General features: G+C 41.6%; 1 protein-coding gene and 1 long non-coding RNA gene across 3 annotated transcripts; one reads left to right on the top strand and one right to left on the bottom strand.

Annotated features, from left to right (window-relative positions):
• The first annotated feature begins 1,683 nt into the window (after nt 1-1,683).
• LOC147197968 (uncharacterized) lies at nt 1,684-26,032 on the top strand. Of its 2 annotated transcripts, XR_015102338.1 has the most exons (7): nt 1,684-1,748; nt 1,955-2,728; nt 2,809-3,106; nt 4,591-4,748; nt 20,033-20,356; nt 20,431-23,116; nt 23,336-26,032. It is a non-coding gene; the product is annotated as an uncharacterized LOC147197968 (long non-coding RNA). The 2 variants fall into 2 exon arrangements; XR_015102337.1 differs by having other exon boundaries at nt 20,431-26,032.
• LOC147197969 (G protein-coupled receptor 183) lies at nt 1,711-4,730 on the bottom strand. The gene is made up of 3 exons (XM_086124366.1): nt 4,406-4,730; nt 2,617-3,122; nt 1,711-2,115 (listed from the first exon to the last, which is right to left on the bottom strand). Exons 1-3 carry the CDS (start codon nt 4,728-4,730, stop codon nt 1,951-1,953), a joined length of 996 nt encoding a protein of 331 aa, XP_085980492.1. The 3' UTR covers nt 1,711-1,950.
• Nucleotides 26,033-26,117: the final 85 nt, after the last annotated feature.

The following is a 26,117-nucleotide window of genomic DNA, read 5'->3' as shown; positions in this document are numbered from 1 at the left end:
AAATGAGCTTTCACAATAAAACTAACATTTCAAAGTACAAATTGAGATCCAACTCGCCACCGCCAAGCTGTATCTACACAGCATATAGGATATATTTTATTTTATAATACTACTTTATTCATAGTTTCATATGTATGTGGCTAAAAAGCAAAGTGTGGAGAGGCTCTGTTGCCAAAGTGCAGTCAATGAATGGGGTGATTGATCATTGCTAACTATTGCCGATCAAATATCCACGCTCTCTCTATTTCTTACCAGTTTCCTCTCTTAATATCATTATAACATACTGTAACTGCAGCAGCCCGGGCAATCTGCTTTCTCCTTGATAATCACGCCATGTTTGCTGTGCAATAAAAACAGATGTGGCACCTCAAAACGTTTGCTAACAACAATTAAACAAATGCAAATAAAATACTTCGTTGAGATACTGTGCAGTTCTGGTATCGCTGGACTTTCTGCGAATGCCGCCTGTCAAATCTGCCTGCTGAAGTCAAGTGCTCGCGAGCCTCTCTGAAGAAGTTGAATGCTGATCACCGAAATTGCACAAGGTCTGAAGAAAGTGGTTGTGGTGTCGGGAGGCAAAATAACAAGGCCAGAGTGTAGCCAAACACTGTATTGTCTCAACAGGCTCTTAACAGCACAAGACTAGTTCATACAATTCACGATAGTCGCCATTATAGAACTGCTCTCCCTCCTTTTTCATCTTGACAGTATTTTTACAGCAGCACTTCCACCTAGTGTATAGTCAGAGACCATAACAGAAGTGATTGACGTTTCTGAGACAAACACTATCCACATTCGTCGGTCATTTTTCCAAGCTACGCAGAGCCGTAACATAAAGATGAAAGAGCCGTGGGTTGCCGACCCCAGTATGTGCTCTACACTTGGCTGTGAACAAGTCCAAAGTCATCTGGAACAGATTCCTTGTCACCCACGACTCGATGAAGACAAGTGGTACAAAAAAGTGAGAAATACATCAATAATGGTGCAGACAAAAGTTCCTCTTGGAGATGGAAGCAATATTTGGCAAAACAGTGCCATCCTCTGGCTGAGAGGAGGTGTTGCAGCTTTGTTTGACGTTCACAGGCTTAGTGAGAGCTGCAAGCAACTTACAGTTAATAAAAGAAACTTTAAATTAAACAACTCACCACAGACTCAGCAGACCTCCTGCCTCTGTGTAAGCCAGCTGTAGTGTTCTTATGCTCTCAAAGTGCCCCCAAAAAAATCGATATATACAAGCCAGCCAGCAACCATCTTGGTTGACCGATCATCCTAAAGTGTACATTTTCTTTGAGTAGAGTGGTGAATATGAAAATCTTATGGGTTAAAATGAATAGCAATTGGAGCCTATCCCAGCCGTCTTCGGGCAGTAGGCAGGGGACACCCTGAACCGGTTGCCAGCCAATCGCAGGGCACACAGAGATGAACAACCATCTGCGCTCATACTCACACCTAGGGGCACTTAGAGTGTTCAATCACCCTGCCATGCATGTTTTTGGAACATGGGAGGAAACTGGAGTACCCAGAGAAAACCCAAGCAGGCACGAGAGAACATGCAAACTCCACACAGGAAGTCCGGAGCTGGAATCGAACCCGGTAATACACACACACACACACACACATACTTTTTCATGAGAGTGTACAGGAACAGTGCATGAGGAAGTGGCATTGGCATTCACCACAAGCCTCCCACGCTCACAGGAACGCCTCTTACTGAGAAGTGTTTTGCCCTTCTGATGAAGCTGAAACAGGTAAGGAGGGTGACAGATTTGTTTGAATTGTATTTAATTTCGTCACAAGTGCACTCAAGATCTCTTGAACCACAAAGTACTGCAATCTATACATAACAAAGAAGACACTAAAAATATGAGTTAATCAAACATTGGGGTGCAGCCAAGCTACAGTATAGAAATTAAATGTTGTTTGTTTGATGGATTACGCTGTGTTGATTTCTCAGCTGTTGCTGCTGCTGTTCTCAGCTGTCGTGGATGAGGTGGCGTTGGAGGAAGCCCACAGGTGGCCCATGAGGCTCAACATTTGCTTCTTGTACGTCTTAATGGCAAAGAAGTAGATGACCGGGTCCAAGCAGCAGTTGAAATTCATGAGCCAGACTGTAATCTGGAACAAGAATATCAATATGACTATATGTAGTGGCGATTTTGCATTGGACACTGCACTGTCAGATCCAGTCAATGTCTTGATACTTTGTCTTATACAACATTATCATGTGCAGTGACTCACTGCCTATTTTCAATTCACAAATTCACCAACATTTCTGTGGCGGCTGACTTCAGCTATTCTCTAAAAAAAAAAAAAAAAGAAATGTTTGTCGAGGGGTTTGGTAACAAAACAATGCTTACAATGTCTTTCTTATTTATTACAAATGAGGATTTGAAATTTTGGTACAGATTTTAGCACGCATCATGGAAGTTGACATGTTTGATTTGCTTCTGTGGACTACATAAAATGTTGTGGCAGGCCAGATCAAGCCCCCGATCCTTGACTTTGACACCTGTGCTATAGAGGGTGGTTTTGGAATTCATCGACCAAAATGTAGGTTCACTGTATATTATTGAACTAAATATTATTAAGAAGACAGTCACTCAAGTGATGTCCTACCTGTGAGGACATCTTGAAGCCCCTCAGCTCTTCACACGAGACCTCACGGTGCATTCTTCGGCACATGAACTGCATCACGTTGAGGTGGTACGGGCTGAAGCACAAGATGAAGGTAAGGAGGATGAGGAGGATAATGCCGTTGGCCCGTTGGTTCCTTCTCGACACTGAGTTCCGCTTGGTTGCCGCCCGCAGCTTCAGGTGGACGCTGGCGTAGGAGGCCAGGATGACAGCGAGCGGGCAGCAGAAAGAGACGACGCAGGCCAGGAGCAGGAAGTGCGGCATCCACTGGGAGCTACCGAGGTTGAAGTACTCCATGCAGTTCCGTCTGCCCTTGTGATACTGTAGCATGCTGCGAAACAGCAGAGGAGCGACCTGAGCCGACACCAGAGCCCAAACCAAGCAACAGACCCGGCGGACCATCTTGACCTGCCGCAGACTGCGCAACCGCTGAGGGTGCACCACGGCCACATAGCGATCCAGACTGATGCAGGTCATGAAGCCAATACCTGGGGGGAAAAGTAATTCTGGGTTGAAAACAAATTCCAACACTAACTGGGTGAGAAAAGGAATTAAGGAGGATGTCGTAGACCCTGGAAATTAAAATTTTATGAAGAAATAGCCGAATTATCTGAAAATACAGATTTATTTTCACTAGTAAAAAGTTAAAAGTACCGGTTACATTTTGAAGGATGACTGCTCCAAATCACGAGGGTTGTGCGATGTTTGGGGCAGAATTTTCCTAAACTTTTCAGCTCAATTTGAGATTGTTTGTGGGACCGAATTTTTTTCTTGTGTCGTTAAAGGCATCATTTTTGCAAACATTGTACGGTGTCAGACTTTCCACCCCATAAGGTTAAAAGGATTATCCCACCTCTTCCTTACATTTCGAATTGTAAATTTTTCTTCCCAAAATTGTGAACAATATCCAAATATTACAAATTGAGAAGCCTTTATGTTAAGAAGATCCACTGTCCCCATGGTTAAAATTAATTGGACATTTTACTACAAATTTAAAATGATGGCTGTGATGTTCCCAAGTGAGGGGCAAAACAATCATTATCAAATGATATCAGATAGGTTGGGCCAGTGGTCTAGTGGTTAGCGCATCGACCTCACAGTGCAGAGGTACCGGGTTCAATTCCAGCTCCGGCCTCCCTGTGTGGAGTTTGCATTTTCTCCCCGAGCTGCGTGGGTTTTCTTCGGGTACTCCGGTTTCCTCCCACATTCCAAAAACATCCATGGCACGCTGATTGAACACTCAAAATTGTCCCGAGGTGTGATTGTGAGCGCGAATGGTTGTTCGTCTCTGTGTGCCCTGCGATTGGCTGGCAACCATTTCAGGGTGTCCCCCGCCTACTGCCCAAAGACGGCTGGGATAGGCTCCAGCACCCCCGCGACCCTTGTGAGGATAAGGCGGATCGGAAAATGAATGAATGAATGATCTCAAATGTGATCTATGCCCTAAAAGTTTGTTTCCATTCCCCCAGAGAGAGAAATGTTCTTTTCTTGTTATGTTTATATTGTGATGGCTTGATGCATGGTTTAAAATAGTCACATTTCACCACTAAACTGTGGTTTAGGGTTATTGGTGAAATAATGGAAAGTCAGCGTGCCTACACATACACTTGTGCAGCTTGCTACAAACAGTGCTTGACGGAAGACAACGGAAGGGGTGGAATTTAGTTTCTAGTCGTTTTGCTCGGAGAAAATCGGTGTCCATTGTGGCTTAGGAGTACAATTGATTAGAATGTGTGTATCAATAGTCAATAGCCTTGTCCGTCTTGTTTACCTGCGTATGTGTTGGCAAAGAACAGGAGTGTGCTCATCCTGCAGAGGAGGTCACCAAAGGGCCAGTCAAAGCGTCGGATGTAGTAAAAGATCCTTCCCGGCAGTGTCAGCGTGAATAGGGCGTCCGACAAAGCCAGGTTGAGCAGGTATACAGCGGTGGAGTTAAACTTCTGCTGTCTCTGGCAGATCACCGCCAGGACCAAAGCGTTGCCGCACACGCTGAAAATGAAGACCAGAGAGTAGAAGATGGGGAAGAGGACCACGGCGGCTCGCTGATCAACTAGCACGTCGCAACTGCTCCGGTTGGTGTTGTTGTTATCAGCCATGGCACTATAGAGGATCAGGTAACAAAGTTAACAATGCATTAAGATTGAGACTGAAGCGATGATTGACTGCTTGTCGTGCTGTGTGCTCTTCCAGTCACGGCATAAAGAGCTGTAATACTTGGAAATACATCCGTGCTCTCAGTTCCCACCTCTGCTTTTTCATATCACGCGCACAACCAACAAGGCTTTTTGATGTGCCGTGCATTGCGAATACAGACTCATTCACTGCTTTGCATTGCAAGATAGTTTTAGCATGTTGCGTCATTATTTATGTGTGTTTGTTTTCAATGTAAGAGGCTTTATTTTTTTAGATTAATCTAAATTAGGAACCGTATACATTTTATGGAATGTTGTAATTTTGTGGGCCACAACATCAGTCACAACTATCTAGTGGCACGACCACAATGATAACTCTAAATCAAACAACCGAAGCAATTGATGAACAACACAAATTCAAACACAAAAGGCTGCCTAACAAACTCAGAACTAATTCAAATGAGGCTAAGAACTATCCATCCATTCATCAATTTACTTCTGCTTATATGGGGTAGGGCCACGGGATCACTAGCTTTAGGAGAGAAGCCCAGACTTCCCTGTCCCCAGCCACTTCATCATGCTCTTCCATTCTTCCCTCACTCGTGAACAAGACCCCGAGATACTTCAACTGCCCCACTATACACAGTGTTGATGGTTGTTGTTGTTAAGTCACCCGAGGCGCCTCAGGACTATCCTGAGTAGCGCTAGACTTCTATTTGGGAGGCTTCTGAGTTCGCCGAAGTCATTCCCCAGCTGACGATGATGCCGTGTTGATGGTGCACTGTTTCCCGAGAGACTGGGTGATGGACCAGAATGTCCTCCAAGTCCGTCCAGAAGCCGTTCTCCATGGCCTTATGGACCTCCTCCTACGCCCGAGTTTTTGCCTTGATGACCGGTGAAGCTGCGTTACACTTGACCAGCCTGTACCCATTATCTGAAGTCCTGAACGCCAAAAAGGCCCAATAGGACTCCCTTCTTCAGCTTGATGTCCACCAACGGGTTCGTGGGTTGCGGCCACAAACAACTTAGCTCATAGGATCATTTTGGACACACAAACTCCTCCACCACAATACGGTGAGGGCTCATGGAGGGGCTAACAAACTAAAGAGAACAAATATTTCAAGCAAAAACAAGTCCAACCAATAAACTAATGAACTGAGTCAAACGAATACTACTCAACTCAACTGTATTTATAGAGCACTTTCAAACAGCCATGGCTGCATAAAAAGTGCTGTACTAAATATAATAAAAATATATATAATAATAAGTGCTGAATACTAAATGCAATCAAACAAGATAACTTCATTTACAAACTGGAGAGATAAATTTCAAAATTAAAAAAAATCACCACCATCAAGCTAATTGGAATCGACAAGTAATTCCGCTGTGAAACCACTTACAGTAACAATTAAACACAAACTAAAACAAATGAGTTTACCAACATGCTCATAACTCCATAAAATGAACATTTAAAAAAAAAAACGCAAACATCCTCAAGATCAATTCCTCAAAAAAACAAATAAACAAACTGACCAACTAACCAACACAAACACGCCATTGTGGCTCTGACACAGCATTAATACAACATAGGACCAGGAGTTGTAGTATTTCAAATTGTGCCAGTGCATGCACGCAGTGTGGCACATGCGAGAGGTGCTTGTGAGAGGTTAACTTTCGGGTTCACACATTTATCTAGAGGTGATGGATGGAACACACCCGTTTTTTTTTCTTTTTCAGAGCTTTCATCTACCCTGTGGCGTACCATGATTTTCTTCCGACACGTACACATAGAACTCAGCGTTAGACTTCGGAGAAAGATTCAAAAGATACAGATGCACGTTCAGATCACTCTGTGGTAGTCTGGTACAGCTGAACCCAGCTGCATTTCAGCAAAATTTAGCGATGCTTGGAAAGGAACCAGTTCACTGCGCCTGAATGCTGTTTGAGGTGCCTTTGAGCAAAGAATTGAACATCCTCAGTTCAGTGCACTCTTTTGTTTCCATTAGGTCCTTTTTGTGGCACAATGACAAAAGAATTGCTTGATTGTCAAATGTTCCTTTGTCTCTAAAAAGGAGTCTGAAAGCTACGGCTCTACGCCCCATGTGGTTCTTTCATCCGTCTGATGTGGCCCTCTATAACTTGGGAAAAATAAATGAATAAAATAAATACCGGTAAGCAAGTAGTTCATTTTCAATTACTTTGTATTTAAAGTTCATTTTGGTTTTTTTAAATTATACATTTGAAGATTATAAACATTTTTTGGTGTTGCTCAAAATATCCATCACATTAAGTGCATATGTGATTTACTGAGTTCAAAAACAAATTCAAAAAAATAGTACAAACAACCTACATCAATCAGAGTTAAAATGATAAATTCTAAACATTAAATATAATGATAAATCAGAACTAAGTTGATAAATAGAGAAAGGTATGGAAATATCCATTCTGAATACAAGAGAAAATTGACACGAGAGTGCCAGGGTGTGTATGTATAAAATCCCGATACAAACCAAAAGTTGTAAAAATATCACGGTTAAGGGTAAAGCCTTAATGGAGACTTCTTTCTTCTTACTTTCTTTCTTTGCTGATTGATATAAAAATGATTTATTAGATATTAACACATAACACGGGGTAGGACTAGATAAGTTCTTTACTTCTTCCCACTCCCTTGAACATAATAACTGTGTTGAATGATGACTGATTTCCCTTTCCTTTTTACTATTTTACTTACCTTACTTTCTGTCAAATTATTACTGTATATGTTTTATGTTCAATAAACAAACGAAACGAAAATACTGAGCTATTTGACCCCCGCTAGGTCAACGACGGATGAATCCTAGAAAAGAAAGGTGACTGAAGAAAAGCGCTAATGCTCCAGCTTAATGCTACGTGCTTCATCAACTATATATAACCTGATGTGCTGACTGTGCGCTGAGTTTCAGTTGCAAAAAAATCACATTCACCAGCTGTGACATATATTTGAATTGTTGAGTGAAACTCTCTTTTCCAATGCTCTCTCAACATCCGATAAAATGGTGAACAGAAGAAGATGCCATTTTTGGTTCACTATCGAACACTTAAAGTAGAAAAAAAATGAAGCTATGTACACTCTGATTAGCTAATTGAGCGGCTCTAGCTAACGAACACAAAGTAACCACTTTACTTTGGGGGAAAAAAAACAACTAGCCAAGTAACTAACCAGAAGAATTCACCAACTATGCAAACAAATACAGTAGCTCAAACAAACAAATAAGCCAACTAACTACCTCAAACAAACAAAGGCCAACTAACATCAATAAACAAGCTTAGCAACTAATTAACTAACTAGCAATTTACTAACTTCAGCCTACAAACCAGCCAAAAACCAAACTCAAACAAATTAACTAAACAAGTAAACCAAACAAATGGCTGTTTACCTTACAACCTTGAAAAACCAGTCAAGTAACTCAGTGGAACAAATGATTTTGCCAACTCTACTCAAACAAATTAACTAACCAATGAAACAAACCATCTGTTTAAACAATATCCTGGTTTTGGACCGAAAAAACAGTCATCGGGTGAGATTTACTTCACTAAGTTTCCATAACACGACTCCTCCACCAAGGCCAGCTGAGGTCAATTAAAATTTGCCCCTCTGGTTTCTGTACTTTTTTTCATTCCCCTGCTGACAAACAAACAAGCAAGACCTCCCTGAGCTAGCCAATGTGATCACTCTACTAAAGATTGAATGAGTAAAGAGACCATGAAAGGTAGGTGTGATGTAGTATCACGTCCACCGCTGTCGCGGCTGCTGTAATCGAAATAGATGGCTTCCGGATCGGCAAAAGGTCACACGCATTGTCAGCAGTCAGGTGCGGTTATCGCCCGACTTTACTTAGGTCGCATTGAGGGCATGGTGTCATGCAATATGTCACTTGCTGCACTTTGCGTATCCATTTACACTCCTTCATTTTATGAACAGACTGAAACTTTCTGTAAAATGTTATTGCAATTCGGTACGATTAACAGAAAGTTAATACACTGAGTAATCAAGTTATGTGAATCATCTTGTGGCGTGTGGGGGTGGGGGGGTCTGTGCGGTTGTCTTTTGAGGTTGATGAGTGTGTCACATAAAAGGTCTTAGGAAATTGAAAGTGACGACCCAGCGTGGAACTAGAATGGACGTCACTTTTCAGAAATGTGACCTTTCTCTGTTGGCGAAGGCAGGGGTGGTCTTCCAGGGATGGGATGAGGTCAGGAGGGTGATTTGAAGATAATTCTACAATAAGAGTCAATGGTGGAACTGTGGCCACAGACAGAACACCTCCCCGGAGGGAGTATCGTTTTAAAGACACCCTCATGGTGGAGGTGGGCCAGTTTGTGCTGCTGACCCAAACTGGAATTGACTTGCGGTGACCGCAACATGTGTGCGACGCCAGCATGGTTCCGCAAACGCTGCCTTGCCAGATTTGGGATGTTTTGGGTGTTTTTTTTTCCTTTACTTCCAAAGTACCGGTACATCGCATGTGATGCAACCCTCTCTGTTGCCATTTTAAAACAATGTCACTCTGTTTATAAAATTATTATTATTATTTTATTTTTTATGTGAGAAGAATTTTGCACAAGTTAAGGATTCCACAAAGGAGTGCTGTAAAATGATCTGCATTCTAGGATTGATCCTTCCATGTATAATATTTCTATAAATGGTGGCTAATGCTGCAATAGATGGCATGTCGTCCACTTAAATAAACAGGCTAAGCAAATAAATCAAGACAGCCAATTCAAACAAATGAAGCAGCTTACTCAAACAAGCACAAGAGGCAACCATCTCACTTGAAGTAACTCATTTGAACGAACAATCTAACCAATTTACCGGTACTAAGTTCAACAAGCAAACTGGAAAATTTACTTGAAAGTTACTAACTACAAATAAATTATTTCCAAAAAAAAACAAAACATTTGAATTAAATAGCTTACTGAATTATCAGATGACCATATTATTAACCGGAACAAACAAGATGGAAAAATAACGACAACGAACCAAATATAGCAAACCAACCAACTAACGAACGTATCTTGATCAAACAAGCCAACGACTTACAAACTCGAGCCAACAAAATAGCCTATTTAAAACCATGTCCAACTAAAATAAGCTAATTTGAAGCTTCTAATTTGAAAAAAAAAAACAAGTGTAGCCTGCTTACTGACACGACCAGACAAGAATGCACAATAACAAGAAATAACCTAACTAATTCTGAAACGCTTCACAAACTGTCAATCATTTGATTAATTCCAACAAACAACCATCTTGGCAAAGTAACGTGACTGGCGAACCACAACACATGAACTCATTTGAACAAGATGTATTCATTATTTCTTTCAAAAATAAATAAATACTCGCACTGAAGGCTAAATTGTCCAAAAGCATGACCCTAAGTGTTTGTCTATATGCACTCTGCATTTGATTGTGTGTCTATTTATCAATTAAAGTAACTGTAGTGGGTGTGCCCCGTTTTTTCGTCCCCGAGTCACCTTTGGTAGGTTCCAGCTCACTCACACGAGAGACAATTGATGACAGGATGGCTTGCACTCTACTGAATGTACACACTGTAATTTCTGAACCAAAATGAAATTTGTATTCACCTTTATGTTTAATACAAATATTTACTTTTATGGTACCGTATGATAGGACCAGAAAAGTGCAATTAAACATCATACCACTAGAGGGTAGGCAAAACCAAGGAATTGCACATTGGTACACAGACGAGATAGACTATATTTATTCCTCTAGTCTATATGGAAATTTCACAAAAATATAAAAGAGAAAAAAAGTGTAAAGAAAAAAATTGGATATAGTGCTGCATTCAAATTTTTAGCATTACTATTTTTTATTTTGAAAGCATGTGATTGCATAAGTGTGTGTGTGTGTGTGTGTGTGTGTGTGTGTGTGTGTGTGTGTGTGCGCGCGCGCAGTGCAAAAGTAGACTGCTGGACATACTGCAGGGCACATTGTCACGGGGGCCTCATGTGGCTCGTGTCTCGTCTCATCATCACCACACCAGCACCCCCTCTCCCGTATACCCAACACCCTCCACACCCCCACTCCGACATCTGTACCACCACCACCACACTCCCGTGTAGACACCCTGTTCACACTTTGCTTGTCGGCTTCATTTCTACGCAACTTTGCATTATTTTGTCAGTGGACTTCTCCATTCATAGTGAGTTGTGTCACAGTTTGGACATACAGTACAGCTTTTGTATAGTGTACATAATACAGTTTTCACCGAATAATATATTTTTTTGTTTGTTTTTTTTAAAAGCCCTCCAATATTATATTTACCGGTAATTATTTATTTATTTATTGAACGTGTTTTGTCACCACGAAACTAAGATCATGTTCTCAGAGATGGGCCCAACGGTCCATCCGTCAGTCTAAGATGGACGCCCATTTTTGGCATGGAGGACGAGATGTTTTCTTTTTTAAAGGACAGAATAAGCAAAGACAGAAGTGGGTTTTTGTCCATCCCTTTAATTTAATCGTCCCTAACCAAGTTAGGTATGTGGTGACCTGAAGCAAAATAAAAGTATGAGGGCGAACGGGGACGCAGGACGCTTATTATATGAATAAGGACAGAGGGACAATGACGGAATGGTACCCCGCTCGCTGATCGAGGACGGAGTACGGACCGGCAAAATAGGGTAACCTGCCCATCTGTGCTTGTTATATCCAGTGATTGCACTTGCCTCGTTCCAGTTCATGGGTCAGCTCCAGCAGAGCACCTATTAGGTTTGAGGGGATTAAGTCAAGGTCTTTTCAGCAACAATTTACTGAAACAGGAAGAGGTTTTGGGGTACAACCTCCACTTTTGGACTCTGAAAATAATTCTGTTGATTGTGCTGGTGTCAATAAAATCTGGCGGTATTCTACCATTTTACCAAAGAGATCTTGCCACATTGTTACCTCAGTGCCATAACAAAAGAGTGCTTTATACAGAGAACCCAGTGCAGGATAGGATGATATAGCAGTCGTACAGTAACGTGGCTTCCTGCAATAATTAGCTGACATTTTATGCTAATATGCTGGATGTATAAAATACCTGTCAGACAGCGACGACTGTCTTCAACTGCAGTATAATGAGAAAAGTGAATCTCATGTGTTAAACGTTTTGTTCCCTGTCCTGTCATTGCAGAATTCATTGACACAGATATCATCCCACCTGTTTTACGACTTTGATACCTCCGAAGGTGGACGGTTCGTTCTTATACTGTGTCAATGCGCTTTGGATTCAGTTTTGGTTCATAAAAACAAAAACATGTTTTTCTTTACAAAAAGTAACTTGAAATGGGTTTGGGGTTTTTTTTGTTTTTTTTCTCTGGTCTTTTCATTACGAACAGTTTTATCGAGTGGGCATGACTCACATGGTAGTTATGATTAAAACGACTTCTCTGCAACCAGCAAAGGCTATCTGGAGCAGCAGCTAGTGATATCACGGTAGTACAGGTAATATTCCAGGCCGTCCTCACAATAGACAAAATCCACAAAGTAGTAAGTAGCAATTATTTTATTATTTATTTATATATTTAAACTTTCTGTATATTATACCGTGCCCTGTGACTGACTGGCGACCAGTTCAGGGTATAGTCCGCCTTCAGTGAGGTGCAGGTAATATTGGTGTCCACTTGAGCTTACTATCACGTTCTACACTGTTGTTAAATATTTTTTGTTTGCTTTAAATTGCAGGCCTGGCCTGTTTTGTGATGTGGAAGCCAGAGAAACACAATGCAAAGTTGGTTGGCTCTGACTGCTGTTCAGTGATGACTTCAGTTAAGGCCATTGACGGGTTGTCTAGAATAATGTGCTTGTTTTTATTTCATTTTGACTAACCACCTGTGTGTTAGTTTAGGCCCCTTCAATATTAGATAAGTGACCTGAGCTGGGATGTTCCAGTAATTTGCTGCGACCTTATTCTTGCTTTTGCATGGCTTTTGTACTAGCGTACTTTCCTCACTCGCCGTAAGCATATTACTAAGTGAAACTTACAGGATTCCCTCAGTTATGGCGACCTAAATCTAAAATAATGCTGTAAATGACATACAGGTACATTTTCAACAACATTAAGCCACGCTATTGGACACCTGCTCTCTTCCTCTTGAGATGATCCTGACCTGAACATTCAGTTCATCTACATAGATCCTTCTATCCACGTAATATTGAAAAAAAATGTTCCCCCATGGTGGATGGCTAAAATTTCGTCAAAGGCCCATCCCATGTACGTAGCCAACATCATTGGTAGTCATTATTTTCTTATATACAGTACTATTATTCAATCATGTTTTGAGAGGCCAACCTAATTTGCTTGTACCGAATTTTCCACACTATAAGGCGCACCAAAACGTCTTCCATTTTCTTAAAAGCTCACAGCGCGCCTAAAACTCAGCTGCGCCTTGTGTATGGTCATTACGGTAATATGTCGACCCCAAAATGGCTCCTTGCTGGAGACATACAATACAATGTTATAACTTGCTGTTAGTTCAGTGAACTGTGTCGCTGCTTTATTAAAAAAAAAAAGTTTTTGTTGCAGCTCCGAAAAAAGGAGAGCTGTGATGTTGTTTTTTTAAAACACACACTTTATAAATGGTTTTCACCGTCTCCGTGCCTTCTCTTCTTCCGTTCGACTCGAGAGGTGTTCATGACCGCCTCAGAAAAACCTAAATTAACGATTACTTTAATGAAACTACGAAAATTGAAAATAGTGCATCAAAACAGAAAATAAGGCCAGGAAATCACAAAATAAATTCTATAGCCCCCCTACAGAATTTATTTTGTGATTTCCTCGTTTGTGAATACACAACACAAAGGAATAAATAACAAATACTTCTGAGACAGACCAGTCTCCTACATTTTACTGACATCTGATCATTCTGTTGGCGCTACAGTCAATGAAATGCCGGGGGGGGGGGGGTTTGAACGTTCATTTACGTTTTTTGGAGGCGGTCATGAACGCCTCCCCAGTCAAACGGAAGGAGTGTAGCTCCATCTAGTGGATGCATTGTAGATTGCGTCTCATAATCCAGTGCGTCCAATATATGAAAAAAAATTCAAAATAGCCCATTCATCGAAGGTGCACCTCATAATCGAGTGAGCCTTTTAGTGCGGAAAATACGGTAACTTGAAATACGTGATCTTGCTCAAAGCCAATATCGATTTGTGACTTCCAGATTTTCCGCTCCTTACGCAGGCCTAGCTGTGGCAACTTTTCGGGTCATCTAAAGGCGACGTGCATATTTTGGATGTCATCTGGGCTGTTGTATTATTGTTGCATTCACAGGGCATGGACTAATTATTCCAACAGCTTCTTCTCTTTGGTGGGAGGCAGACTGACAGTTGCTGTCATTGGAGTGATCAGTGTGTTTCTAGGACTGGGCTGAGACCGTTTGATTTGATTAAGAATAATTGGTGCCACCGCCACAATGATGTTTGGTAAACCTTTGTGCTGTTTTCCACGAGGATGCCCATGAGGAATTTCTCGAGTCGGTGTAAAACAGATGGGTGGACCCGCCGCCGACGCCGTGCCGCTCACGTCACATCACAGACACAACGAGCGGATCGTTGTTATCACCTTGTAGGACGTACAGTCTAGCTCATTTTCTTGTTGTCGCCTTGCATCAGCATGAGACTAGCATCGCGCCGGTAGCCTTTCTTTGACTAAACCGTGGGCTCCAAAAGAACGTGACAATTGTTATCGTAACTCATTGGAGGATGGTTAATGTACCTGTCATGCATTTGAGCAAGTTGTGCTCATTAAAGCACTGCTGACAATAATTTCACCATTCAGTCACAGCTTTATAGTACCCCCTTTAATGTTAACGTGAATGTAAGTCCTGTTACGATTAGAATCGTTAGTTCTGGGACGAGGCTACACGTAGCCACATTGGAAAGAAAGATAAATGATACAAGAAAAGTATTCGTCTGAGAAATAAGCAAAATATTTTGACAGAATCAGAATCTTGTATGTGTTGCTCCACACAGCTATTGTTGATGATATGCTGTAAATCGACCTCTATCACAGCCATCACTGTATGTTGTCTGTGTTATTTTTAACATGTTTAAACCGACTTACAACAATGAATTAGACACTACAATGGGTAATAATTCATGTTTCCAAAACATTTGCGATTCTAATGAAAACATACATTTTCCGACAAATTACTTTTTCCTATACTAATTAAAGACGAAGCAAAAATTTTCTGTATGCATCAGTCAGGCTTCCAATCATCTGCTCAAAATTTTATGTTCAATACCCGAGGTCAATGGTATTTGGTCTATTAAAACTAACAGCAAAGAAATACCTCCTCCTTGTTTAGTGTGAAGCAAAGTGAATGTGTGGTGAGGTGTGGTGTACACACAGTAAGTGATACACACAGGTGCCGCGGATGTTTCTGATGGTCAAGGTAATGCTTGTTAAATGAAAACATAGCTACAACACTTCAAACAGCATGATAAAAACAGAGAGAAATCCTAAATAATGTGGAGGTACTTTTCATTGGACAATGACAAAATGTTTATCGTAAATGGCTATAGCACAGTGGCTTAGTCGTCATTTACATTTTTTTCCCCATTGGTTCATGATCGCAAAATAACCCCATATTTAGACTTTGCGGAGGTAATGTTTGATGATGAATTATGTAATAAGCCACTTGTTCATACTGAGGTGTCAAAAATTCCAAAACTGGACTATTTCTCTTTTGCAAAGGCAAAAGAAGCACTATTGCATGTTTTGATGCAAGTACATTTGGGGAAATACCAATGAACAACTGTGGGGAACCGGTCATTTCTTGACACTCTGGATAAATGCAAAGGCATGACTAACGCTTGTTTGTGTGCATCTATCTTTTGAATGTGTAGTTTAAGTTGGCATGTCTGACGTTTTCGGGCAAACTGTGCCAGGCTCAGCAAGGTGTTGGCCCTCTCGAGTTCCAACATCTAGCAGCAGGTTTTTTTCGGACTCTGCCAAATTCTACAAGTGAGTGCGAGGCAGATGTACGGTGACAGCGCAACGCTCATTAGGCTGAATCAGTGTCACACTGTGACAAGCGGCCAACTTGAGGCTTCTCCTGTCACTCGCGGTGCTTATCCATCCAGTCGAGACCAACTTGGACTCTGCCGGACCCAATTTGACACCTTTGGGTTCTCTTTCTTTTCTCTCTCTCTCTTAAATGACTTGAACAGGACATTCGGGATTAAATGCTGCTAAACTCATTCCCTCAAGTGTTTAGAGTGAATGCCACTTTAGAAACAAACAATGTCAATTTTGGTCTTCCTTTGATCCCCAACCACTCCCTCACAATCCCAGCTGTGGGGTCAGCACCGACCCCTCAGGACACGCCATCCTTTGTGCTGAAGTTGTGATATCTATTTCAGTCCGTTGGAGAGACGACACCCGCCACCTTAGCTTCGGAGAATTCTCTGTCCTGCGATTACCAACGCTAACACGCCGCTCATATGCTTCAGCATCACCCGTGTCCAAACCGCTCAGTGTCCGACGGCTCGCTCAGAGCCATTAAGGTCCAGTTTGCAATTAGAGATGTGTGGCTGCCGCGTAGCCAAACAGATGTGCTTTGATCTATTTACGGTAGGCTGGATGTAGAGAGGAGGGGGGTTTGTGGCAACAGCTTATTTCCATGCGTGGGTCAGATCACGCACCTCTGACATCACTCGTCTTACAGTTCACTTGACATTCGCTGGTGTTTTTCACTCAGTCAAATGTTAAGTAATGAGTGGGCTTTAGGGTTGGCAGCTGCTACAGTATGTACTGGACGGGGTACGAATGTCCAAGCACAACCCCCCTTCTGTTAATGTTTCAGACTTCACCAAAGGTTGAAATTGTTGTTTTAACACCTTGTCTCGACCAAACAACCCCTGTCGCCCTTCAACTTCAAGTGCCTTTGGTGGTGAAAAATGGGAAACAAATGTTCTGTTGACAGCTTTCGTCTGCCCAGGGTGGACGAGTATTGATAAAGAAAAAGTGCCAACATATTTATTTCTTACAGGCTGGCTCTCTGAGGGGCAAAAGTTGTTTGTGGGGGAATTAAGCGGGAGAGGCACACCCTTGTCTGTGGAGTGCTGCAGCCTAGGTTAACATTTTCTTTTGAGTAAAATGTTTTGTCCAGAAGAAGTGATACTCTTACTTTCAGGACATTGGATGATTGGTTAGCAGCCTGCCTGACTGTTCCAATTCCCTTTAAAATCAGGGCGGTCGAAGCGCACTCACTGTTTGACATTGCAGAAGTAGAAATTTACTTGCTGGGGTCCATGCATGAGATTGCCATTTACAAAGTGAGTTTTGGCAGGTAAACTGCAAGATCTCCCTGCAGATGATTTAGTTAGCCGTGCATGTGACGTGGGCAGAGATCGTTTTGCATCCCAATCATGTATCCGGGTGTCAAATCCTCCCCATAGTTGTGCCGTGCGGTTAGGGGGGGTTTTATTAAAATATTTTTAAGATAATAATCATCATATTTTGATCAATTCAGTGATTTCTAAAATGATTCAGATGGATTATCCCAAGCAGTTGTCCTAATTATGAATGAAATAAAATGGCATCCACCACACGACCGTGGAGCACCGATCCTGTGCCTGCGCCTCGATTGAATACTGTACACCAGAATTAAGTCACACCACCTGCGCCAACACTTAGACCTGTTTGTTTACAAGTCTAAAATGTAGTCTACTCTTTGTCACCCATTGTCACACTCACACCTCGGGACTAAAATTTAGAGTGTTCAATCAACTTGCCATGTATGATTTTGGAATGTGGGAGGAAACCGGAGTACCCGGAGAAAACCCACGCAGGCCCGGGGAGAACATGCAAACCACTGGACCACCGGGCCGTGCCAGCAACAATAAAATCTTAACTATACCCACCCATAATAGTGATGTAACTCTACTATCAAGGTGAATATGGCGTATATAACTGCGACAATCAGTAGTAGAACAAATTAATTGTAGCTTTGTTGTCTGCAGATCTGGGGCCTTTTGCACCATTCAACCTTCATAATTGTTTTGAAGAGATATAACTAATACATAGGCCCTGCTGTTTGTTCATTGGGTATCTGTGGCAATCTGTACAGTGTACTACACTAATCAAGTGTAGGGAGCGTTTATTTCACTCGTAATTTTCTTCGCCCTTGTGACTTTTCTTATTCATAGCATTTGCTTATATTACTTGAATGACATTTAGCGCTCATGTCCCGCATGCTGCAACACCGCCGCTAACTAGTCACTTGTGACCACTTTTCACAGCGGCAGCAATGTGTTCAGCAAACTGGGATTTTATCATGTTCATGGTGTCGGTGGCGCACCTCAAGGGAGAAAGGCTCGTAACTATTATGAATTATGAATAAAATTGTGTCATTTGGTGAAACAGCTGGATTGAACAAGTTATGCAGCAGCAGACTACTCTTTAATTATTTACTGAAAGCTACACATTTTGAATTCCAGTGATGCTGCATTCGTTATGATGTTGCCTGAAGCATTAACGAGACCATTGAAGGCTTCACCTTCAATAAGGTGTGGTCTGGGCTCACAGAGTGTCTGACAGTTGCATTGCATCATGTTTGTCCTGGAGTGACCCTGTGTCCACAGCCCATAGGTACTAATTGATTCTGGTACTAAAATGGGCTCATTAAATGCTTTCTATGCTGATATTTTGCTAACATTTATTTTGTGAATGCAAACACTTTGTTTTTCTTCTTTCTTCTTTCTAGCCACAATCTTACTGCTGTAGACTGTAAATTTCCCCAGTGTGGGACAAATAAAGGATATCTTATTTTAAAAGTGATCCTCATACTTTAAAGAAGAAAGCTATCCATCAACAAAATGGGGGATAACCAAAAGTGGTAATATTTTGGAGTCTGGTTGGACCTGCTCATTAATTCAGTGAAATGAAGTGAGAGGGTGAACTGAACAGGAAAATTAACTTTAAAAGTGTTTCCTGTGATTTGGGGATTGTAGGGGGGGTGGGGGGGGGGACACATCAGTATTCTCCCTGAACATTTCCCTCAAAGTGAATATTCACATGTGTCTTGCTTTTCTACCTAAATATGTCACTCTCCTTCTCATCTCTTTCTGTTTTGGGCATGATTGCTGGGTCAGCAGTTTTGTGGTGGGCTGGGTCAGTGGGTGCAGACTGGTTCTGTCCACCAGCTTCGGGCCGTGGGGGCTAATGCCTCCTGACACTCTCAGCCCCATCATTCCTTGCCGCATCATTCCAGTAATGTAGAAGTCATCAAGGGCTGGGATTGTATGAAGTCTCTCAGCTGGAAAGTCTCGACAGCCTTTGACGAATTCCAGTAGACGAATGAAAAAGCGGGAGATTCCACCTCTTGAAAAAAAATAACAATTACATTCGATCCATCTATCTATCTATCTATCTATCTATCTATCTATCTATTTGTTACTTATGGGATTTGTTTACTCTGACTGAAAGTTAATAGATACCGGTAAACAGTTAGTCCTACTGAAATCAGACCAGGTGAAATCATGTAAATCAGATAGCTATTGAACTTATCGACCACAATTCGTATATTTTCCAGCAAATCCGATCTAGAATCAAAGATTTCAAGTAATGAAGTAAAAATACTCCCTAATGCTACTCAAGTAGAAATTTCGGATATCAATGCTTCACGAGAGTGTTTATTTTTCAGTCTACTTTTTACGCCTACACATTTCCATGGAAATGTCTACTTTCTACTCCTTGATTTTTTTTTTCCTCGCTTAAACACATACAATACAAAAAACAATCTGAATGAATTGCGCCAGGATTGATTTGATTGGGGTTGTATGAGATCATCATATTTTGGACCATTCCGACACCGTATTGGTTTGAACAGGACACACTAGTCGATGGAAAATCATCACACTATATGACATGGAGAGCAGACAAATAGTCTTGCTCTGAAGATGACTGTGGCACAGAACTTAAACCAAAAATACCAAGCAAGGAACTGCAGTGAGGAGTGTGATAGCAAGAAAAGCCAGCCCACCCCTTATCCATCCCTGGCCTTAAGTGGAAGAATTTTTGCCAAAACAAGTCCTTTTAAATTGACTGAACACCCCGAGAAGACAAGTAGCACCAGCACCCAAAGTTTAATCTGTATTGTATGCTCGCTTGGCGGTGCGCTGGTCTTTCCCAAGCGCACTGCTCTTGCTTGAGACTCAACTGAATTGTTGCTTAACCTGCGCAGTGACCCTGCCACTTGTCATCTGTATCCTTCTACCCCAGATCTTCCTCCATGCTACTTACTCCCCCTCTTGCGCATGTGGTTTCGCCTGGCATCAAGCACCATCGCCGACTCGTGAAGGGAATCAGTAAACCTTATATCGGGAAGTATAAGTCAAGAGTGCTGCCTACTCATCTGATAAAAGCAGAGTGATCTCCAAAGTTTGTACGGGAGGGTTTTTGACGGTGCCCTGCTGCTTTGTCAGTGCAGCACATGCTGCAGGCGCTGGCATCCCCTATTGCCTTCCAGGTCATTGGCCAGGCCCAGCAGGAGGCGAGTTTCTAGCCCATGACACGTCACTGATTCACAGCTGGAGCCGTAACAAGGTATCATAGCAAATGAGTCGGTAAAACATCACTCAGCCGAAGAGCGTGAAAACGTGTCATGATATCATTTCTAGTTTCTCGTCTGGGAAGGAGAACGAGAGCTGGTGATGGAGCGCTGAAATACCTCACCCAGCCATTCTGGGTCCCTGACACTCATGCACCGCCTCCCGATGCCCCTGCAACAAACTTCCGCCTGAGGCTGCGGTCGAGATAAGTCAAGCTAATGGAAAGAGGCAATAATTAAACATTTCGTGACGCTGGGCCAAGTGGCTCATAGGTGTTGCACTAGTTATATGAGGCCGCTGTGACACACTGTCCCATCCTTAAATGTAGACGTCCTCATCACACGACACTGGTGAGTCGTCGGGTCGTGTCACATCGAGCTTGTTTCGGTACATTGCGCTAATAGCCATGATCAAGAAGGATGTACTACAGCTGCTGTGTGTGTGGTGTTTGGATAGTGTATGGGAATTGGTCACTTGGCTGAAGGGAACCATTCTGATTTAGTGCCCGTCTATATTTAACCCTCTGTTTAAATGTATTTTCAAGTGAATCATATCTCACTGCAAAAAATTAATAACTTGCCAAAGTCTCGGATGGAATGACTTCAATCGTTAACTATTAAATAAAACAATACAGACTAAATAATACAAGTTAAATAACTATGTCAAGAGCATTTACACGGGTGCTATCAAATCATGCACCAGTATTTATTTTTTCTTAGTCCATCTAACTTCAAGGAATAAATTGATGCATTTTCTGTCATTTTTGGGAACAATTATTCCCCAAAAAAGGAGTAGTCTCCAAATAATGTTGAGAGAAAAAAAAACACGGGAAGCTGTGTAACATTTTGGACATCAGCATTAAGGCATAAGGCGTAAATGTCAAGGTGCCAATCATTTGCTGTACAGACACAGTCATAGTAGGCACACACACATTGAGGTATAACATGGCGTTACGAATCACTCAGACTACCAACGCAGCAGCTGTAGCATGTCGATGTTAGCCAGCCTGTTTACAGTGCTAAAGCTAGTCTAGAATTGTGAGTACTGCTATTTCATTGTAGGTGGATCTGTGTTGTCTTTGATGGTAAAATGCATTCCGCTCTGGTCTGGAACCTCTGCGGTGCTTCCAGTGCAACTTGTGTGACAGATGCAAAGCAAAATGGACAAACACCATCTCACCTGTTTAAAAAGAACCACAATGGAGACCTTGGATCTAAATGTCATGGTTTCATAACGGATACAGTGACATTTGTGTGATGGGATTTAGCCATGGGTTAATACAGTCATCATTGATGTCCATCTTACACTCTCGGCCTGTGAAGTCTATTGCACCGTTTTTCTTTCAGTTGCCCTCACAGAAGTTTCTTTCAAAGGCGCGAATTGAAAGCCAATTATTTTATCAGTGGAGAAGAGGGGGGAAAAAATCCGTTTGATATGTTGCTTTGCTTTCTATGATGCTAATAACATGCCTCAGGAACTCTTTTTTTTAACTAACTGGCTAAGAAGCACATTTATATCAGAAGCATGTAAATCGAATCAATTATCCTGCTTCTTATATTTTTTATTTTTTCAATGAAAATGCATTTGACAAAAGTCACAGTATAATGAGGAATTTAAATTGGAAAACGAAAAGCTTTTGTTTATGATTATAAATGCCAGGGTGAGGCGGCGACATGCCATCCATGTATTATCCTTTCATGTTCCTTTTTTTTTTCTTTTTCTAAATTGTCGACTACAGCTTCGGCATGTCTTTTAATGAAGGCACACTTCTGAGCACTGTCCAAAAAAAGTGCTTCCCTTTGACATCATTGTTTTATAGTATAGTGTCCTTTACAGGGGGTCATTAGGTGAATGCAACATTTAAAAACAACTGTTTTCAATGAGCTTCCATACTAATCTCCTGTGTGTGTGTGTGTGTGTGTGTGTGTGTGTGTGTGTGTGTGTGTGTGTGTGTGTGTGTGTGTGTGTGTGTGTGTGTGTGTGTGTGTGCGTGTGTGTATACGTTTGTGCAGGTGTGTGGGTGTGTGGGTGTGTGTCCAAGTGTTGACTCGCAAGACGATGATTTTCTTCTCTCTTTTTTTTGGACAACACAAGAGAAACTCTTCACCCCCTCCCTCCAAGTAGCCGTGGCGCGACCCAGTGTCAGATGCTTTCTTGGGCTCGGGAGGTTCCTTGGGGGAGAGCAGAATGGAAGTTGAGCATCTTGCTGTGATCCAAAGAAAGTGTGCCAAATTCTATCAACACTGGATTAGCACACAACATTTGTGTTCGATCAGCGGAAGAAAAAGAAGAAGACGACCGTAAGGGGTGGAGGGGGATAAAGAAGCTGTTTCCATGGAGCACAAAGATGGAATTTTCTCAAAGCATTGCTGCTTCTGTCCCATATGAACGGATGTGCATGGGTCCCTTTTATGTTTGAGCGGTGAAGCTGTATGTTCATGAAAATCAATGTTTTCGTACGGTACTCTCTTTCCTTCCAAGGCCTGCTGCACACCGTACAACATAGCCGCACATGACCGAAGTGGATTACGGCGAATAAATTACAGCTGGCGACTCTCACACTCATGCCAAGGGATTGAACAGTGTGCACCTACCAACGCAGGACAATGAAAAAATGGTGACTGGGTCAGGTTTTGAGGCTCAATATGCAATACTGTATGCTGATGCTGCACTGCATCATTTTTTTTATTGAACCACAAAATCATGGCACAATTGTCAAGGAAGAAGCTGAACTGAGGACTAAGAAAAGTAGACGGTACATGATTTCATAGCACCTGTCGAACTGTTTTTTACCTACCGGTAATTGTTTGATTAGTGAGTGACTGTATTTCTTGCACTTAGTACAGTACATCTGGCAGCACGTTCACTTTCACATTCACCCAATGGCTGTTTGGCCAATGTTGACATTTGGAGCAAACTCCCTGCTGACTTAATCACGGCAGATATTGCGTGTCATTTTGTGTGCCTTGCTCAGACTGGTGCTGATGGCAGGGCTCGTAATTCACCACCGCTGTGAGGTGGTACTCCTGGAGGGTCACGCGTCTCCCCACACTCTCTCGAGGTCACAAGCTTCCTTCTGTCTCTGTGCCTTCCCGTCCCGCTGAGCCAGCCAGTGTAAACACAAACAGCAGTGACGCAAAGAGGTTTTGAATGCACCAGAGAATCAGAGGAAAGCGACAAACAAGTCAGCTGCTTCATCATAATGCCGATCATTAGGATGTTTATGTGTCACATAAATATGACATAGTGGAACCTCCAATTTCCATTTCGTTATGCTGGTTGACTTCCAATTTCTAATTTCCACATATTATCAATATATGAAATAATGTATCGCAATTTTTACCCTAGTCCCCATATGAACTTTTAGTGACTGGTAGTGTTAAATTGGTCAACTGCAGATGGAGGAACCCCTTCATAAAATGTCTTAAGATTGTTTTACAGTATTACAATAGATTGATACCTTGACTTACAAGATAACGTGCACGCTCACAATTCTGTTTGCTTGAATATCAAATATGTTTCACCCCTTAATGTGTAGTAAAATACTAATATTAATCCATTCCAGTTGCCCAAACATCACCATTTTTTTCCTGTTTTACATTTTTAAAAAAGCACACGTGTGTACAAACACTTGATAAAAGAGAATGTTCAGAAATACTGATGAGGACAGGCAAGTTTCATCGGATTACCCCAATACAGGACAACTTGAACTGTCTCCCGCTCCATTTGACAATACAAAACAGAAAACAAAGACAAAACTGTGTATCTACTTGAAATGTAAAACTCTGAATATGCAAATCCGCGGGTTCATATCTTGCTGACTTGGTGGTACCGTATGTTCCATCCCAAAACCTTAATTGCAACATGCAGGTGAAGTCTGCACATTGTACAGTGTTCTCTGTTTTGGCTCCACTACTCTAGAATACTCATACCTGCAGAAATTCGAGCTGTTATGTCAGTAGAAATGTTTAAATCTCGACTGAAGACTTTGTTTATACTCTTGCTTTTTGTAAAACTACACACCTAGAACTGTGTTATTGCCACTTCTCCTATCTCTGACCCACCCCCATTGCTAGGTGATGGTGACTGATCCCAATGCTTTTGCTTTACTGATTCTGCACCGACCGACCGGGTTGGCAAGATCTGTGGTTGGCCACCTCACCAGGGGCATGGCTTTGGAGAAGTTGACATCATCCAACGGGGCAAAGGAGGAACCACTTCCTTGAAAGCATCTTCCTGCAGTGCTTCATTTAATTAAATGGACTCTCATGATGTCAGAGTTAACATTGTACAGCACCATGTATGTGTTAAATGTTTTGCACACTGCAGCCATTACAGCCTGGACATCCTAGTGGGAGGTTTCCCCCATCTGTGACATTTCTTGATTTCTATGGCTTTTCGTGACCCTAGTGAAGGGAACTGGGATAGAAAAATTGATGTTTGGTTGTAGGGAAATAAACTGGCTTTACAAAGTGCATTTACTATTTGCACTGTTTTACAGTGATAACTCGACTTCCAAGAGACCCAACTTACTTGGAGATGGTAAGTTGCTCTGCTTTTTTTCTGAGTTGTGAGCAAATTTGACTAATGACAGCAAAATGTAAAAAAAAAAAAAAAAAAGGAAGACAGCGTCTTGCTTTCCATTCCCAGTTGAAGTTTAAATTTAAAGCAACGAGAATGTCATATTGTGCATTTAACCAAACGACATAACTGAATGAAAGACCGCTAGCTTAATGCTAACACGTGATACAAAACACCAATGATGGGCTTACAAAAGTAGCATTGATGTTGTGGTAGTTATAAGTTAACTCTCTCGGTAATAAATCGTTTAACACAAATGGTGCAGCAACACATGCAGACGATAGGCATGGGCCGATTACCAATTTGAGAGTTTACCACGGTTTTAAAAGTCAAAGTTTCAATAACCATAAAACCTGTCTGCCACAGATGATGAGCTTTTTTTTTTCCAGGGGCAGTAGACTTCTAAGCAGCAATAAATATTTGGAAAATTTAAAAAAATGTACATACTGTATACATTTAGTGTATATTTTTACTTTTAGGCCATCTACAAATGACGTGTCCCATGTGTCCTTTTAAGAGATCAAATGTGGCCCTTGAGCACAAAGGTTTGCCCACCCTTGATTTAATGGGTCATCTTGGGCAGGGTGTGGCAAACTATGGCCTTGGGCCATAGTTGTCACTGTCATGAGGTGTGAGATGGTAGTGGACGTTTTGTCATTTAATCTGTCTCACAAAGCATTTACATCATTTACTGTCATATTAGAATTATTGGATTAACGTAGTCGGGGGCAGGGGGGTTTCTCCAAGTGTTGTTTTTTTTCATTTATGTCATCAAATAATTGGTCATTTCAGTGGTTCTCAAACTTTTTACTGCAAGTACTGTACCTCATCTAAATAATAAATAAAAGTCGGACGGTGGTAGACTGGTCAGCACGTCCACCTTGCATGTTCTCCCTGTGTCTGAGTGGGTTTCCGCCCACATTCCTATACATAGCAAATGTGTTGCTTTCAATAAACCAATATTATTATTCACATTTTGAACATTTAATCCAGTGATTCTCACATACCACTAGTTGTGGTACCATGTTTTGAGAATCACTGGCATAACTGATTAGAGATTTGGGAATTAGCAAGTAATCAAGTCAGTAAATAACCATTGCAAGGATAATTATATGATGGAAGATTATCTGCAAAATTTCAAACTGAAATGAATCATTTTGTTTTTTTTTAAATAA

This window comes from Hippocampus guttulatus, chromosome 11 (genome assembly GCF_054856545.1).
Source record: "Hippocampus guttulatus isolate MCC_2025c chromosome 11, RoL_Hgut_1.0, whole genome shotgun sequence".
Lineage (NCBI taxonomy): Eukaryota > Metazoa > Chordata > Actinopteri > Syngnathiformes > Syngnathidae > Hippocampus > Hippocampus guttulatus.
Note: the sequence above shows the minus strand (reverse complement) of the source record. Positions and strands in the feature narration are given on the sequence as shown.

Coding starts and splice junctions, on each gene's coding strand:
- LOC147197969 (XM_086124366.1), bottom strand. CDS start 4,730: ATGGCTGATAACAACAACACCAACCGGAGCAGTTGCGACGTGCTAGTT. Junction 3,123..4,405: donor CTTTGCCAACACATACGCAG/GTAAACAAGACG, acceptor TTTTCCCCCCAG/GTATTGGCTTCATGACCTGC. Junction 2,116..2,616: donor GCTTCAAGATGTCCTCACAG/GTAGGACATCAC, acceptor TTCTTGTTCCAG/ATTACAGTCTGGCTCATGAA.